Genomic DNA, 18,075 nt, shown 5'->3' with positions numbered 1-18,075 from the left:
ACCAAAAGAAGCAAAACCATGAAAAAAAAATAAAATCTTTGCAAGTGAATAGGTTTGCATTAATGTGGATATGAGAGCAGTGTAAGCTTTTCCTGTGTGCTGAAAAGGCTTAAAGCCTTTAGAGTTGAGCGTAGCAAGCATGAAAGAGATGCAAAAAGATCATTAAAGACTAGGTGGCTAGGCCTTGAAAACTGCAGTGAGGGTTTATCTGAGTCTGACAGAACAGAAAAGAGAGGGAGATCAGAAAGAGATAGGGAGAAATGCAGAAGAGAGAGAAAACACATGGAAAAAGAAGGGTCAGGGAGTAAAAAGATTAAGAGACAATGGAAGAGCAAAAGCAAAACAGAAAAGGAGATAAAGTCAGAAAAAGCCGGCAGTGGCTGCTGCTCATTGAGAAACCACTTCATTAAAAACACTGGGGAAAGGGGGACGTGAACAGTGGGAGGACCGAGAAAACTGAGAAAGAAAACCACACTAGGTAATACTGCAAATTAAAACGTAAAAGACTGAGGTAAACTAAGTAGCTCGTTGTTTATCTTCAGGTTTTGCAGTATAAGTCTGTGGGAGTTCTGAGATCAAACCCTTCCTCAGCATTACAGGATCATCTCCCTCCCTGTTGGAGACCGACAGCCTCTCAGAGTCTGTGATCCCCAGGATGGTGCAGAGCTACCTACAGTATTCACTCTGTCCTGGCCTTCAACGCCTCCTCCTCCGCAGAGTAACACGTCTGACAGCTTCCCTGTAAACATCGTTAGCTGAAAAAGGATTGCCATAAGCCGCACGCCACTGCAAGGTCCCGGTCGCTGAGGAATGGATCATGTTTATTGATGGATGCCATGCCTTCAAATACCAAAAGTGCTGCAGTCTGCTGTGGTTTCTGGGAAGCTCTTAGAAAAAAATACCTTCATCTAAAATTAAGCAGAGAAAACCTGTCCTTTACAGTGCACTGAATGAACCCATGTTTTGCCTAAATATTTACTGAATGTGGGAATTTTTGAGCAATTCAGGGATTTGAATTTATGTCTATCCCTCTGAGAGACATGTGCACATTTCAACACAGAGGCCAGCAAACGGACAGCTAGCAGCAGTTAGGACTTCAGTTTCTAACTCACGAACACTTGCGCAGAAAAGAAATCTAGCTGTTGTTAGGTCTTCCCCATTAAGCACTAATTACTTTCAACATAGTCTTAATTAGTTTGAGTGAAAATCTGACGCACTGATCAATATCAAGTCTCTAAAATCAGATTTGACCCATAATGCGTTATATATGTAATTTTTTGTGATAGATATTTATACTACTTCTAACTTAACTAGAACTGGAACAGTTAGTCAAATAATTGATTGGTTGATCGACAGAAAATTAACTGGCAACCATTTTTGTTGACTGGTTAATTGTTTTAGTCATTTTTCAAGCAAAAATACCACAAAAATCGTTTGGTCTCAGCTTTTAAAATGTGAGAATTTGCTTTTCTTTGTCACAAATAACAGTAAACAGAACATCTTTGGGTTCTGACTGAAGGTTGGATAAAACAAGGAATTTGAATTATAAGGGCATTTTTCACTGTTTTCTGACATTTTATAGACAAAATGATACTTCAGTTAATCAAGAAAGATTGAATGACAAGATTAATCAATAATTAAAATAATCATTAGGTTCCGAAAACATAAAGAAACACAGTCTGAAAGACTATTAGTTCTCACAGATCGAAGCCCTGACGCCAGTGACTAATCTGCAGAAATTAAAGACACTAATCCCTATCAGTGAATCTTTGGGATTTTGTCATTTTGTGTCATTAATAGAGCATTTAGAGTCATGCTACAGTTTGAAAAAACTTCAGTATATCTTGTAGCCAATTGAGAAGTCATGTGAACATTTCCTGGATTTAATGGAAAATAGCTTTGCAATTATATTCAGTGCAGATATTTTGGGTTCAGAGGTTAATTACAAAAATATCTAAGATCAGTATCAGAAATTAGATCGGACATCTCTGTACAGAAAAAAAACACAGAATCAGACTATATAAAGAGCATAGATCGTTCTTTTTAATTCAATGTCAAGATGTTTTTATAACTTGTTTTGTTTTTTATATTACAGTGAAAGGGCTTCAGTAGCACTTCATAAGTTCATTTTTCCAATCTCTGCTGTCCCTAAAGCCCATCAAACTCAGTAAGAAGTTGAGCTTTCCTGAGCTTCTATAAAAAGACAAAACTGCAGGAAAGAACTAGCTCTTCTGATTCAGCAGCACTGCCACAGCCACCTTGCGCCGCCCCTCCTGCGCCTTAAGTTTTCCAGCTTAAGTCAGAGCATTATTATCTGAGTTTAAGCAGCATTAAAAAAAATGAAATCGTTCAGCTTAACGAAAGCTGATGTTTCATTCTCAGAGGAGGGAGAAAGAGAGCGACAGAGGGTTTCCTCACAGGCAAGAGCTAAGGACAGACACAGAACAGTGAATAGAAAGTGTCTTCTGCGCTTTCAGGATTGCTGAGCAGCACCTCTGTCAGCAACGAACTAGAAATGAAACAAAAAATGAAGGTGTCCCTGGAAGTATAGCTGCACCATGATACACGTCTTCTTTTAAAGAACAAAGCAACTGAGATAAAGGGAAAACAGGAATGACCTAGAGCTCAGAAAAAGAGTTACTATCCACAGTAGCTATATCTTTTGTAGAGATGGAACGATTAGTCAACTAATCAGTTAGTCATTCCACCTTAAATTTAAGGTTGATTTGGCTTGATTCGATATTGTCAAGTTTACATGCATCTATTTTTGACAGAACACTAGTTCTTATTATTTTACCATATTCTCTCTTATCTGCAGCTCGTACGTTTGAGCGCTTGTCTAAATGTGTGTCTTTGCTTTGTTAAATTTTGCTTTATTGTTCTGCGTCCACACGCTGTCCATGCAAAAGAGAGTGAAACTGCTCTTATTGAACCATAAATAAAAGTTTAATGAATGAATGACAGAAAATTGTAAAATTAATTGGCAAATATTTTCATAATTGAATCAGCAAAAATGGCAAAAATTCACTGTTTCCAGCCTCTGAAAGGTAAATATTTACTTGTTTTCTTAGCCTTCTATGATAGTAACCTGAATATCTTAAGTGTTTTGCACGGTTGGTCAGACATAAACTGAGACAGGACTTTACTTTTCAAACTTGTAGTCAAGCGACATCACTTGCAGTAGTCCTCCCCAACACCTGAAAGCAGACTTTGATGTGTAAAAATCAGTGGAGGTCTTCCTTTAACCTTTTTGCATTTAAATGGACCCAAAAATTAACACATTTTAGGCCTTTATTTTATGTTTGTGCAAGCAGTTCTTTTGTAATTATTTCAGGTGTAAATAATTAAAAATCTGTCTTAGTGGCTTTAGAGTTAGAGCACCTACCCACAGCCTCAACACCTCAATCAGACTGATTTTGAGTGAATTACATTAAGAATCTGGTTCTGGTGTCCCCGAACATTTCACCTAATCTTAGTAATATTCAAAAGCATTTGTCCTTCATTCTGCTGCCTTTCAACCAGTGAGTCATGGGAACCATCTTGGGAGAAATCTTCAGCGTACAGTTTAGTGGAGGACTGCTAAGTAGGACACAGAGTTTGTCTGAAAGTGAAGTGAAAGTAAACTTTTGTTTGAAAGTGAATGTTTTAAGTCTGACGAAGAAAAAAAAAAACCATTTGTTGACTGCGGAGTACAAGTAGAAACAGCTTTTGACTGGAGAAAAAGATGCTTAGTCATGCTTTCTTATTACTTGTTTAACTACTACTGAATCTATTTCATTGTATTTGATGACCTTTGACCTACCTTTTCCCTGATCTCCAGCGCTCTCTTGCACAGAGGCTCTGCTTCCTTGTACTTCCCTCTCTTCCCATACAGGACAGCCAGGTTATTGAGGGTGGCGGCAACCTGACAGGTACACAAACACATTTATTATTCAAAAAATATTTTTCAAGCCTCGGTCATATTCACCCATGTGTGCAGTGAGTGTGCAACCGCAAGAATCCGCCACAGCAGCATAGTGCCATTGATCTGGTGAACAAGTAATTGATGAGGAGAAAGAGATTGAGTGATTGAGTGATTATGGTGGGCTTTAATTTGATCCAAATCAGCTGAACGATGAATCTCCAACACGTGCACTCAAGAGGAAGGAGACTACAGAGGCACCTAGAGGTCACCTCTGATCTCTGATTCAGCGCAGGATCTGGTGGCCATGTGGTCCGAGTGAGAGGAAAGGACAGGGGAAGGGCAGAGGGCTGACTTGACGGGAGGAGGGGGAGATCGTTTGGGAAGATGAAGAGGTGGAGAGCAGTGATAGAGGGAAGTGAGAGTATTAGGAAAAGAAGAGGGAATAAAACTAAAGGAAAGGAGGAGAGGGAACTTAAAAGACAGCTCCTACAATTTCAGAACTCTTTCTCGCTTTTTCCAAAACTTTATCCTTGATTTGATTCTGTGCTTCCTCGTTTTCCCTGCACAATCTAAAAGAAGTCACTCAAATTCTTCCCAGCCTTAAATATAACAATATCAGAAAACATAACAATCTGGTGTTTCATGTGTCCAAGACATAGAGCCACAGATCAGATGACATGACTACAAAGTGCCCATAGCATTTGTTTCATCAACACAGAAGACGACAAGAGTTAAACAAGCCTGGTGCTGGGCCTACATCTGATCTCCTTGGTTAGTGGGGAATCAGGCAGAAAACAGCCCGACATTAAAACAGCGCAGGGGGCTTTGTTAATGGGGGCCTGTTGTTTAAGGTGCCGATGAGACTATGAAATACGATCTGTGACAATCTGTGACAGATTAATGCGTTTAAATACTCAATAGATGCCAAAACACTGAACGAGGGTTTATAATACTCACAGACAGGATTTTCAACTACAGGAGAAACGTACACGTTGTAAAATAATCTACCAGTAATGTGTGCTTGCATATGCTTTGCCAGATGGAGTTGTGTGGCATTGCGGCAAAAGTTGAGCCTGGTTAAACTTTTTTGCCGAAGTCCCCTGCGTTGGCAACCCAGCTCCACTGATGGACTGGCTCGATTCAAATGAAGGAGAGGGCAGCATATTTTCACACAGGGCTACTGTTGGTCTGAATCCAGCCTCACGGTGCGTTCACACATACAGATACTAAGTAGTTTGCAGTATCTGGTACCTCGTAGTTCAGTAGTTCTGGGGGTCTTTGTCATGTAATATACATACTCTGCTCCGACTGGACAGCTGTTATCTGATGTCTTTAACACCGCCAGACACACTAACAATGTCGGCGATTGTTTTCACACATCGTTCCTCTATTTTCACTTGTTATAACTTTAACTCGTTAAAGACACATCAAAGAGAACTGCGAAACCGCGACGATCAGGTTTCCTACCATTTTGTTCGATCTGTTGAGCTCAGCAGGAGGCGCAGGGCTGCAAAGCTGGGGTTTCATTCACAATGAATAGCAGTTGACACTGTCAAAGCTTTTTGAATACATTTGTGTGAACGGGTGCTCAAGTAACACATCTGCAGCAACTGCCTAAGTCTTCTGGCAGGGTCATACTGACCCTGTTTATTCAGTAAAGTATTGCTAAGGGATCAAAAACACTTTGACAAAATTTACAGCCCAATGTATAATTAGAAAACTCGAAAAGGGCACTGTTGTTGACAGTTATATGTGTAAAGCCTGAGTCATTACATGGGTGGTGTAGAGAGCTGTATTGACGTGTATCTGTTCCGTCACTCAGACATTAAGATAGATGACTACAAAAACTCAAGGCTTAATGACTCGAATGCGTCTGAACCTGTACTTTTCATTCACAAGTGGCGTCACAAGGGAGGGGGTACTAGAGTCTCGTCAGCTCCTTACACGGAGTCCAGTACTCAAACATGGTTGAGACACGCTGAACTATTCAATGCTTGAAAAACTATAAGAGAAGTCCAAAAGGAGAACACCACTCTGGTCCAGATCAGACAGCCTGTTCCTCCCAGACACCCTCCTCCAGGTTTCTTCTGTCACCCCCCAGCAGATCCATGGAGTCTCCATGTGGCACCCTGACCCTCTTGTTCTCTGGGGAAAGCTCCAACACAGAGGCATTCTTCCACATGTGCCTGATCACTCTACCCCTGGAGAGACTACGGCCAGTCCAGGATTTTGGTTGGATAAGCCGATAGTGAATTTTGAGCCGAGCTCAACCCCTCTACCTTTCACATTTGCTTCAGATTTTGACTATCCACATTCCAAAGTCTCAGTTTTCAAGCCAGGAGTCCTCATGCTGAGCCAAGTATCTTCAGCTGCCGCGCAACTGGCAAAGCTCCAGACCTCGACATGTAAACGTAAACACGATGAACGTATATTGATACATGCATAATCGGCGATGTAAACGGAAGTCCACCAAGTTCAAACTATATAATTAATTAGCCAAAGTCAAGATAATGTTTCTTAACAAAAATCTGTCTCTCATTTATTTAGAACCAGTTCACATTTAGAACCAGTTCTCAATACTCAGCATTAAGAATAGAGCAAGGACAAAGGCAAGTAGAAGAGAAGGAGAGATTCAAAAGATTGGAGATAGGAGGAGGAACTGGATTCAAATAGAATAGGAGAGAGAAAACAAAAGAAAAATCAGGGGACAGTGAATCATTGTTAAGTAACTGGCTATGCTTTCTCCAAAACTATGATTTCTTCCGAATTACAAATCACTGAAAAAACAATCACTTCCTTGCGGAAAAGAAGGATCGGGGACTGGTGGCAGGATGAGAGGATGGAGTTGGGAGGGGAGGAAACCGGAGGGCTAACCTCAGCTTCAGAAAGTGGTGAATGATGGCGATCCAGACAGCGGAGACACAAGCCTGCTGGGGTTAACACAGTTAGTTGACCTTCTGTGTGTTTACAGTCACACTGACAAACAGAGGTTAATGGATCTGAGAATAGGCCTCAATTATTTATGAAATCCTCTGTGTTCACTATCATCATCACAGTCTTGGACAAGTACATTAGCAGTGTTTGGGAGACGTGTAATTGAATTTGTAAGAGGTGTCATTTAAAAGGTATAATGTAGACAAGCTTGAACACAGCCAACACTTCTACTGGAAAAACATTAAAACTTATTATTATCTTAATCTTTATCTTAATCTTTATTTTAAAGAGGTAAAATGCTAAAGGTTTGTGCATTTACAAGTGCTGAATTGTTGAGATGTCCTTTAATAACATAAATAAGGGTACTTAGTAATATTGTATTACTTACTTTCATTACATTACTTACTACCTGTAAAGTGGGTTGTTTTTTGGAGCTATTATTTGTGATGTTTATTTATCTATTATTACATTTATTTTGGTTGTCTTTTTTGTCTGGTTTTGTATGTTGTGAGTTGTTGTTAATATGTTGTGAGATTGGTCTCGAGAAGAACAAAACAGACTGTTTTGATTAAGCAAATGAGGATGCTAATAAATTAAATTAAATCAAAAGAAGTTATCATACGGAGGACACATAGCACCTGGTTGATTTATTTTGGTGTAGACAAATGCATAAGCCTTTATGCTGTTTTATTTCCAAGTTGTCTCATATTTTTTTATTATCTTTATCTATTATCTTTATCATTATTATTAATGTTTTAACTCATATTATTGTTGGGTATTTTATTCCAATTTTAATCGTCTGATTTTATTTGTCTCATTGCTGCAATGTTTTAACCCTTCAAAAAGTCAATAAATTATTATTATTATTATTATTATTATTTGATAATCAAAAGTACTTTAGTGCACCAAGTAAAGGGTCTGATATTTAAAAAGGGGCTGAAGATGATTTTTCAGATGTCTATTAAAACATTACATGAAAAGTGCAGAGATTTTGAGCTGTTTTCATATAAAACTTTCATAAAACTTTGCTGAATGTGTTCTTTAATAATGATAAATGTCACATAACTATAATCCAACAGTAATCTGGCTGCACTGTTATTATGACTGTCTTTGTTGTTATATGTGTTACCTGAAGGGGAGCTGGGAAAATATTTTTAAATTGATTTTATGGATCCCTGAGGGGAAACAGGGACAATGGAGCAGCCAAAAAGAGTTATTCAGTAAAGAGTAGAAGGTAATGACTGTATGAGAAAATAGAAAAGAAAATGATGGTGGATGGATGGCTCATTCTCCAACAAGGTAAAGAACTCTTATTTTCCATACTTGAACCTTGCTCAGGTAAAAGTATTTATTACACCGTAACCAGGAATCCATTGTTGGTGCTCGTCATATCAAAGGAATAGCTCAACATTTTGGGAAATTCGTTTGCTGAGAGTGGGATAAGAAGATCAATACCGTGTCTGTACGGTAAATATGAAACTATCGCCAGTAGCTGGCCAGCCTTGCTTAGCATAAAACCTGGAAATAGGGGGAAACAGCTTGCCTCGTTGAGTCCAAAAAGAACAAAATCGGCCTACCAACATCAACAAATAACCCCTCATAAAACCACAATTTTTAATCTTTGTTTTTTTGTGGATTTAATAAATGAAGTATCACAATTCAGTTATTGGAATTTGTTGCCTCGGATAGAGCCGGACTAGCCATTTCCCCCTGTATCAGTCTTTATGTTGAGCTAACCGCCTGATTGTTATTGCTTCACATTTATCCCACAGATATGACAGAACTTCAGGAAATCAGTTTGTTTCCTAAAATGTCAAACTATTTGTTTAATGTTGTCGTACAGATAGATTAAGTGGTTAAAATATGACTTTTGTGTTTATGCTAGGTTTAAAACTATTTTAGAGCTTTTATGTAAGTATTTCTACATATTTTTCTGCAACGACAATGTACCCATGGAAACAATTATGTTGAACCGAGATACAGAACAACACATCTTTATGATTCAGATAAACTTGTGATTTTAGTAATGTCACAAAATATTATTGTCTAAGAAAGAAACAGAACAAAACTGATAACTTTAGTGCAATGCAGGGAATGAGTACTCACAGCTGGATGGTCCCTGCCAAGAGTCTTCTCCCTAATGGCCAGAGCATCATTCAGCAGGTTGGCTGCCTCCTTGTATTTGTTCTGATCCCTGACAGACAGAAGCAAACAGTCAGACAGAAACACACAGACACAGATGGACAGAATGACAGACAAGCACACAAAGGGAAGAAACATAAACTATGTTGACAATTTCCACTAACAGCCCATTATTTTCAGGTGACATGGTCAAAATAGCCTTGCAGAAGTTCCCACAGTCAGTGCTACAGTCTGCTGACAACACGTCGGCCGAGTCTCTCCTTCCTTCAGGGTAACCAAATCAAAAGCATGAGCTCACTATTCAATGGATAAGATTTATGGAAGCAAAAAACATGGCAACAACCCTGTAAAATATTTGTCCACCTCTTGTGTGTCCTTTTATTCTCTTCTTCTTGGGCTGGGAAATTAACACTTGCCTAGGTCTGTTACTGTTCTGTAAATCTTTAGTTGTGTCAGGCTATGTTTGCTATGTTCCACTTCTGACGCAGAAAGGCATCCAGCTCTCATTTGGAGGCAAGTCATACAATGCTATGAGGGTGCATACCAACGGCTTTAATGGACATGCCACCGTGTTGTGAGGTTGACAAAAAGACAACATGGTGGCCATTTTGGCATCTTTTTCTCTGCCTAAAAAAAAAAAAAAGATATTTGTAGGATTGTGCTATGGAACAGACAAGGTTATAAGGATTCCTTTCACTGATATCTACCACACAATGACACTTCCAAACACTGTCCCAGCATTCACTAAAAAGCTTCTACTCCATTCTGACATCCTGGCAAGGCTCATAAAATGGTCAGTGTGGCCAGGGACTTATTTACAAGCTAGTGAAGGTGCTACCAGTGTGATCTAAGAAACACAAACACTTCCAGGAAATTGAATATTAGTCCTAACATTGACCACAGTTGTAAATATTATTATTACCATCACAGGAACTAAATACCTCACTCTGTATTAAAAATCTATTAGATTTGCCCCCAATTATGAGAAAATGTGTCAGGATTGTGCCATTTTGCATGTAAATCTAACCTAAAACATGGTGTTAGAGACATGTTTCATTTTATCTTTTCCAAACCAGTATACATCAGATCCCCATTTAAATTATGATTATAATCCCATTTAATAAATAAAAATAAATGTTGATAGCTGATGTAGTTTACAGTTACACTGAAAGGTGTAGGTGAAGCTTTAAATCACAATAATCTACTCTATATATTTTCTTATTGTGTTCGGCTGTAAGATTATATCAACAGTTATATAAGCTCATTTATCACTTGGTAGGTTATCCCCTGGACTGCCTAACAGAGCACTGAAGGGCACCGACAACCACATAAACCTGGCCCTAGATGAACGTGGTTTTAATGTGGCTTAATTCCCTATCGTCATGGCGACGTTACCTGCTAGAGAGTGCTGTGTGTTGTAGCTGCTAAGTTCACGCTTTAAGATTACACCGGAGAATTTGCTATTGGCTCCTAAATAGCAGATACAGAATGTGTCTCGTTTTCTGTAGTACACAATTTCTGCAACTAGCGTAAATGTAGTTGTAAGAATATGTCTGTATCAGAAATAAATATGGACTAATTGTTTGAGCCGTTTCTGCCTCTGCTTCGCGCTGGCCCAATCACAGGAGATGTGACGTTTGTGGAGTATTTACACATCAGAGTTCAGGGGTCACTGGGTCACCAAAACAACACTGACAGTTGAACTAATTGGGACAACAAGTAGTCTACTGGTAGGCAGTGTACAGCGGGTCTGCGCACAAAAAGTACAGATGTCATTGTCGAAATTTACAGATAAAAGAAAAGTTGACCAAGTAAACCAAGTATTCGAACAGGAGTGGACAGAAAAATATGCGTTCATTTTGCCCCAATCCAGCACAAAGGCCAGGTGTTTAATTTGCACAGAAACAGTAAGGATTGTAAAGAGTGGCAGTGTAAAACGTAAGGATGCTTGGATGGGATAGCTGAGGCTATGTTCGAGGGAAAGGTGAAACTGCAAAAGCAAATACCATCATCCAACTGCACTTTGACCATGAGAACAGGGTTACTTGCTGATGACTTAACAGAGCTGTAACTGATGATACCAAGAACGCTTGATTAAATGTTAATTTGTACAATCGTTCTGCATCTCTGACCCTGTATGAAAATCAGATGTGGACCTTCGAGTAATAAGTTTGAGAACCCCTGTGATAGACTAACCTGTAAACAAGGGCTAGGATATTGAGCATGGTGGCCACATCTGGGTGGTCGTGTCCAGAGGTCTTCTCCAGGTCCTCCAGGGCCTGTTTGCAGAGAGGCACAGCCACCTCATACCGGCCCTGGGAGGCATACTGGATCACCAGGTTGTGGAGGGTCCTCAGACGGGCCGGGATCTCATAACCTCCCTGCTGGGCAGCCGCTGCTGCAGCGCTGCCATGGGCCGGCTGGACTGGAGACGCAAGGAATTAAATGGAAGAGGGAAAAGGTTAGACATCAAGATACACACCTAAGTGGTTTTTAAAGTACCAATAATTTTGGTTACATTTATGCACAACGGTCTACTGTACTGTACTGTAACTTAGGCCTGCAACTCATATCTTGAATTAATCTTTTGTTCTAAAAAAATGTGTCAGGAAATCATCAAAAATGACAATTGTTACAATTTCCTGACATTTAAGAGCATGACTAAATAACATTCTTATTTTTTCCAAAAAAACTTTTCAAAACCCAAAGATATCCAACTTATTGCAGCATTACAAAAAACAAAAAAAAGCTCCAAATCCTTCGACTAGAGGTTGGAAATAAATGTTTGGTATTTTGTGCTTAAAAAAAAAAAAACCCTCATATTTCTGTTGTTTGACTGACTCATTAATCATTTCAGCTGTACTTATCTGTCCCTTCCTGTTGGCATAATTTGTAGTTTTTCTATTAAATGATGTAGAAAAGGAAAATGATACCTCAGCAATCTGACAACTGCAGTGTTAAAGACATGTCCATACGGTTTTAAAATGTGTAAGTTAAATACTGACTTGTTGTATTATGTGTTTGAATATGAGTCAAGTCAAACTTTGGTTCAAATATCGCAGCTTTTCTTATGAATTTACAAAATCGTTTGGAACCATCAGACATTTGAATTGCTAAAAATGGATCAAAACTGAGACCGCCACAAACAAACACTTGGTTAGCTGCTAACATATGACCTGCAAACAAGATTATTTACTCATAATCAATGTCCTCATTCTGCTACAATGCACAGGAAATGTTCCGGTTTTTGTGTGTTATGTTTAATGGGGTCAGGAGGACATGACTGGAATGTCTCTCATGACATGCCATAGGTCTGTCTTTCTTTCTCTCTCTCTGTGTGTGTGTGTGTGTGTGTGTGTGTGTGTGTGTGTGTGTGTGTGTGTGTGTGTGTGTGTGTGTGTGTGTGTGTGTGTGTGTGTGTGTGTGTGTGTGTAAGAATGCATGAATGTGCTTGTGAGCGAGAGGTCAGGAAACCACCTGATTGGGTTTCTTATTAAAGGCAGGCAGCTCTATATTTACCCTGAGGGAGAGCTTGTGGCCTTTAAAGTGGAAGCTGCCCACTGCAGTAGTATAACTGACCACAGTGCAGTGTCCAGACACCAAGTGATACCAGGTGTTCAGAACCATTTGCACCACAGCAGCCTCTCTCTACCTACACTCACAGCAGAGCAAGATGTTGACAGCACAACTGAAACGGACAAGAATAACAGACATGTATCCAGCCGAGTCCAACAGCATCTTCACAACAATAAACTGCACTAATACAGGACTAAGAAGTTTCAAAGGTATTTACATAAGGTAAGACGCAATTTAGTTTCTTTTTATCGTTGCAGACAAAGGATGTAAGATAAGAGTTTCTGCAGAGTTAAATTTAAAACTTTTAAAAGATCTTTTTAATACCACATAACACCAAACTCAGTGCCGAACTCTATACTTTTACTTACTCATCACGTATTTAGTAAACAGTAAACAATCATATTTGAGGCTGCAACTAACAATTACTTTCATTACTGGTTAATCCGCTGATTATTTTCTTGATTAATCTATAAAATGTCAGAAAATTATAAAATTATAGCAAATTATAGGAGCCAGAGCCTGCACAGTAGTAATCAGCGGGTTAAGCCGGGGTATCGAGGTCCCGCTAGTACAACCGCCCGACTTAATCAAGAGCACACACACATAGCTGTCAATCACAACATCACAGCCCCTTTTCTTAGCATCAAATAACTAATTAAAACCAAACATATCAGAAAAATGAACACTTGAACATACAGAAAACATATCTATGATGAAAGAAACCATCTTTGGAAAAAAATGATTTGACGTGTACTAGTACTAACATGGAGGGGGCGGGGTTCAAGACCAATACTGCAGCCTTTTGGCTTCACTTTTGGGGAGCTTTCATGTCGTCCATCTTTATATACAGTCATAGTTAAAGTCCAAACATATTTGTCAAGTAACACCAAACTCAAGTGTGAACTCACTAGACATTCAGTAAGCACTACGTCCAATCAGACTGAAAACCTATTTTCAGCAAATTCTCCTTTTAAGTTTGCTAAATATTGACTTCAAAGTCGAGGTTCCAACCAAAAATGGTACTTCAGTGGAGGACAGCAAACTATTGAGTGTTTTATTAATGCTTCCTTGCCCTGGTTTGTTCCTGTTCTTTAATAATTTTGCATGTATCTGATTTAATTATCTTTTCAAATGTTTTTCGTTGCCTTTTCTGTAACTGTGAAGCACCATGTATAATAAACACTTCAGGTCCAACTGAAACAGTTGCTAACTCTAGTCCAATTCATTAACAGAAACAGAACACTAAATCTTTACAAGCAAGTTTTTTCAGTCCATTAAGTTTTGTATGTAACATCCTAAAATGTAGCTACTTGATTCTATTTATTGTTAGCACTGATCTAGGTGTGAGTAGGAAGGTGTGGGTGTATGCAGGAATTTGGGAGTGTATCAATGAGCATCAGATGTTTTTACAGCGATCAGCCACAAACTTAAGACTACTGACAGGTGAAGTGAATAACACTGATTATCTTGTTACAATGGCACGCATCAAGTGGTGGGATATACAGTCCCCTCCAAAACTATTGGAACGACAAGGTCAACGCTTTTGTTTTTGTTGTACAGTGAAGACGTGGGTTTAAGATCAAAAGATTAATATGAGACAAGAGTTCAGAATTTCAGCTTTTATTTCTTGGTATTTGCATCTAGATGTGTTAAATAATTTAGGACATATCACCTTTCCTATCAGACCGCCCCCTTTTTAGGTCAGAAAAGGTAGCAGGACAGGAACAGAACAGTCTTAAAGTACCTTAAAGTAAATAACATTTAATAGTTGGTTGCATAAGCCTTGCATGCAAGAAATGCATCGAGCCTGTGACCTAATGACATCACCAAACTGTTGCATTCTTCATTTATGATAGCACCAACTGCTGAAAAAAAATGCTGGCTATGATTGACAGCTGTCAGAACACATTGTGCATTGCATCTTGCTGCATATGGGGTTGCATAATGGCAGACTGGTCTGAGTGGCCATGGGAGGGAAAAGGGAAGGGAAGGCAAGAGAAAAGGCTGAAAAACAGAATAATGAACCCATTTTTTTCCCCAAATAAAACGTGGGGAAAAAAGCAGTCCTCTAATTTGATGCAGTATCCCCAAAACAACCTGCTCTGCTTCCTTTGCTCTACAACCTGCACTGCAATCATAATTTGGGCATAAATAGAGAAGTCTGGATCACACCCTAAAATTACACCCAGAAAACACTGTAAGAAAAGGGGAATTACCACCGGCCACATGGACCATAGTGCATGTCAGGACGCTGCCTGAGGAAAACATCAAACCTAAAATGTGCTGCAAATAGGTATCTGGCATTATTTTTTATTGGTCTTTCTACATCTTACAGCTGTAGACATTCTATACTTTTGTTATTGTTGACAAATCTCACGAAAAGATGAAAGTCACTAATGCAGTATTCTGTTGAATACTTTCCCGCCCTTCTGTGGCTCTTAGTTGTAAGCCCACTGGTTCCTGCCCAAGGCATAAATCTTTACAAAACAGGTCATAAATGTATAGTTTCAGTTTTAAACGCATAAGTGATTTTCCTTGAAGAGCTGGGCACTGTAATTTTTTGAAAATGCTACTCAAATGGGAGGAAATAGTGCATTTGTTGGGGACTGTTTTTCCACTGCACATCAAACCAAATTTGATGCTCTAGTGAGTATTTGGAGCAGCAGGGCAGGGGAATAACATATCAGCTTTTAGATACACACACAATACTTGTTACTAGGATCAATTCATTGTTGGTTTTGGTCTTTTCGTGGGATTTGCTGATAATGGGAAATATGAAGAAAAATTCCAAAATTATTATTTAAATGCTTATATCATGTGCACTAATTAAGATTAAATTAAATTTCACATTTCAGTGTACTGAGCGGCTACCCTTTCGTAAATTCACTATTTTACCAACGACAATGTCCAGTTACACTCTTAAAATCTATTTGATTGGACCTCATACTGTAAAGAAATGAAAAATTTCAATATAAATTTAATTTTTAAACTATTAAGTGTATTACTTTTATCAAACGTGTTCTGCAAGATAAATTTCCAGCTGGTAGGTTCAAATTAAACAGTTTAACAAAGAAGAAAGAGGACTCGAGTGCACAGAGCAGGCGTATGGCTCAGACAGAATGTGAACCAGTCTGCTGTCCATTTTTCTCAGCCATTTAAATTAGCCGACAAACTGGTGCCAAATGGGACTCGCAGTGGTGCAAAAAGAGTTTAACGATACTATCAATGCCAAGTTTGAGGACAAATTGTTTGTTGTTTTGTGGAGACCAGAAGCTTGTTGGTCAGTTGTCCAGAACAAAACTCAAAGTTACAGTATATTTCTTTGAATTGCAAATTTTTCATACAGCCGAATTAGTGCTCTTAGTGGCTCTTACAGTGGGGCATTGGACTAAACTGTAGTTATAATCCTATTTAGTTTCGCTAAGTTTCTCTTTTTCGCCATGGTTTTATGGTACCAAATGTCTAGATTTTTAGCATTTCATTGATATTCAAAGCCAAAACAAATCAGTTCATATCACCACTGAGGTCTTTTTCCCAAACATTATTTACCTTGACTACAGCCACACAGAAAGAACATACTGCAGAAATCCTATAAACACCAGTGTGGCTGGGAGGTTTTTCCTCCATTTGGCCTCCTTCCAAGCTGAACTAGGTCCTGACTAATGGACCTTTACAGCCAACACAGCTTTACTGTCTGGGCTACTGAGCTATTGAAAGACCACCCCATCAAACATTGTGGGAAGGCGTGGACATGAAGAGCGGGAGCAAAGAAAAAGTGGGACGTGTATGTGTGAGAGATTGGTAGAGCAAGACAGAGTGCGTGTAAGTACAGAAACATGAAGAGATTAAGGGGTCACAAACCCACCTCAGGTTTGTACCAAAATAACAAGAGCACTCCTACTATTAAATCTACATCCCAAGGCCAGGAACTATATTTCATATCCGGGTCCAGGTTTGAAAATGCTCGAGAATGACCCTGAGTGGAGGGTAGAAGACGAAGGTGGAACACTTACTGCCAGGGGCTTGGTCATCCTGGTCATCCGGGAAGAGATCGTCCAGAGTCTCTTTACTGGAGTCGGAGTCCTTCTCCTCCTGATAGGGGAGGGTGTGAGGGACGGAGATGGGAGAGAAGGAGGGCAAGGAGAGAAGGAAAAGAGGGAGGGCAAAAACCAAAAAGAGGGGAGATTATACATGAAGTGACTCAGTGTTTTCTAAATCCACAAAAGAACCAACTTATTCGCTGATGCAGGAATTCTTTACTCTGGGTCCAGGCAAGTATGTTTCAAAGCACTTATACTTGAGATCGTTTACTTTGATAGCTTTCACTCCCAATTCATTTTCAAACTCTGCTGCTGATAAAGTGTCTACGAAAGCGACTAAAAAAGCCAAAAATAGCAGTCATTCAAAGAAATGGGAGCTTCATAACAAAACAATGCTGAGCCCATTCAAATACTTTACACAAATAATCAAACTGAAAAAGTGACGCTCACAAGCCCAGTCAAAAAAATGAATTAATCCCTATACCAGTCAATTAACCACTTGGGCACATTTTTGCCTTCTTTTTTTTTGACTTAGACGGTGGAGATCCAGGAATTTTTCAATTAAAATTCTTGATATTGCAAATTAGGGCATTTATAAACATTTTTGCCATTCTCTCAAGAAGTGCTTTATTAAACTTTATCCCATGATTGTCTAACAACTATGTACTTTGATGAAACTCTAAACGTTTTCTAGTATCATGATTATTGTGTAGCCTTTGCAGAATTATGCACTCACTGAGTACTTTCTAGTTGGAAAATGTGGCTCAAGAATGAACAGATTAATCCATCAAACAGAAAATACACCGACTGACTTAACCGATTACTTCTCCCTTTTTCATATCCCCTCCTGTAGCTATCCTTGTGAGTAGTTTTAACAAAATGTTGGAATAATAACCTGCATACTTTACACACTGAAGTTTGACCACTGCTGCAGACAGTAATGCTGCATTTGTCCCAGCTAGTTTGCATGTGATGCATTCTTTCCAAGAATCTTGAGAATTCCTGTCTGTTCTCACTGGTTAGTCATCATCTATTATGTTCTCGATCTTTTGGTGGTTTCTCCTGATTCTTCGTCTTTTTCCATGTTCAAGGGATGCACCAATCTGACTTTTTTTTTTTTTTAATCCCAGTACCAATACCACAATTCAGGCGATGCTGATGCAGAATACAGATCCAAATCAAGTATTCTCCTTTTCCCACATTCAAAGTCTGAATATGTGACAAAAATTAACCCACCTGAATCATTTTTATGTAACATGTGGATTGCAGTAGCACTAAAAATTGAGTCAGTGGCAGAGACTGTGATTCAATGAATGTCACTGATAGCAAAAATAGATTTTTTGATTCTTTAAAATAAACTTGATCAGTTGCTTATTGGCTGATGCCCTATCCGTCTCACAGGTCAGTCTCTGTAACAATACTCATCTCTAGTATCCCTACCATACACTGGAGTTTCTGTTTTTAAATCCTTCTTCAGCA

At 39.0% G+C, this 18,075-nt stretch overlaps 1 protein-coding gene across 9 annotated transcripts in view; it reads right to left on the bottom strand.

Moving 5' to 3' along the window:
* The window catches only part of klc1a (kinesin light chain 1a), a 51,733-nt gene that overhangs the window by 24,034 nt on the left and 9,624 nt on the right, over nt 1–18,075 (bottom strand). For 7 of the 9 annotated variants that reach the window (XM_040136593.1, XM_040136597.1, XM_040136596.1 and 4 more), the window contains exons 4-7: nt 16,570–16,648; nt 11,177–11,405; nt 8,945–9,032; nt 3,803–3,904 (exon numbers count right to left, since the gene is read on the bottom strand). In XM_040136593.1, the coding sequence (XP_039992527.1) occupies nt 3,803–3,904; nt 8,945–9,032; nt 11,177–11,405; nt 16,570–16,648 (498 nt within the window). Of the gene's footprint in view, nt 1–3,802; nt 3,905–6,778; nt 6,835–8,944; nt 9,033–11,176; nt 11,406–16,569; nt 16,649–18,075 lie in introns of all 9 variants that reach the window. The other 2 variants (XM_040136600.1, XM_040136602.1) reach the window with 2 other exon arrangements.

Source organism: Xiphias gladius, chromosome 10, assembly GCF_016859285.1.
Source record: "Xiphias gladius isolate SHS-SW01 ecotype Sanya breed wild chromosome 10, ASM1685928v1, whole genome shotgun sequence".
NCBI classification, from domain to species: Eukaryota; Metazoa; Chordata; class Actinopteri; order Istiophoriformes; family Xiphiidae; genus Xiphias; species Xiphias gladius.
Note: the sequence above shows the minus strand (reverse complement) of the source record. Positions and strands in the feature narration are given on the sequence as shown.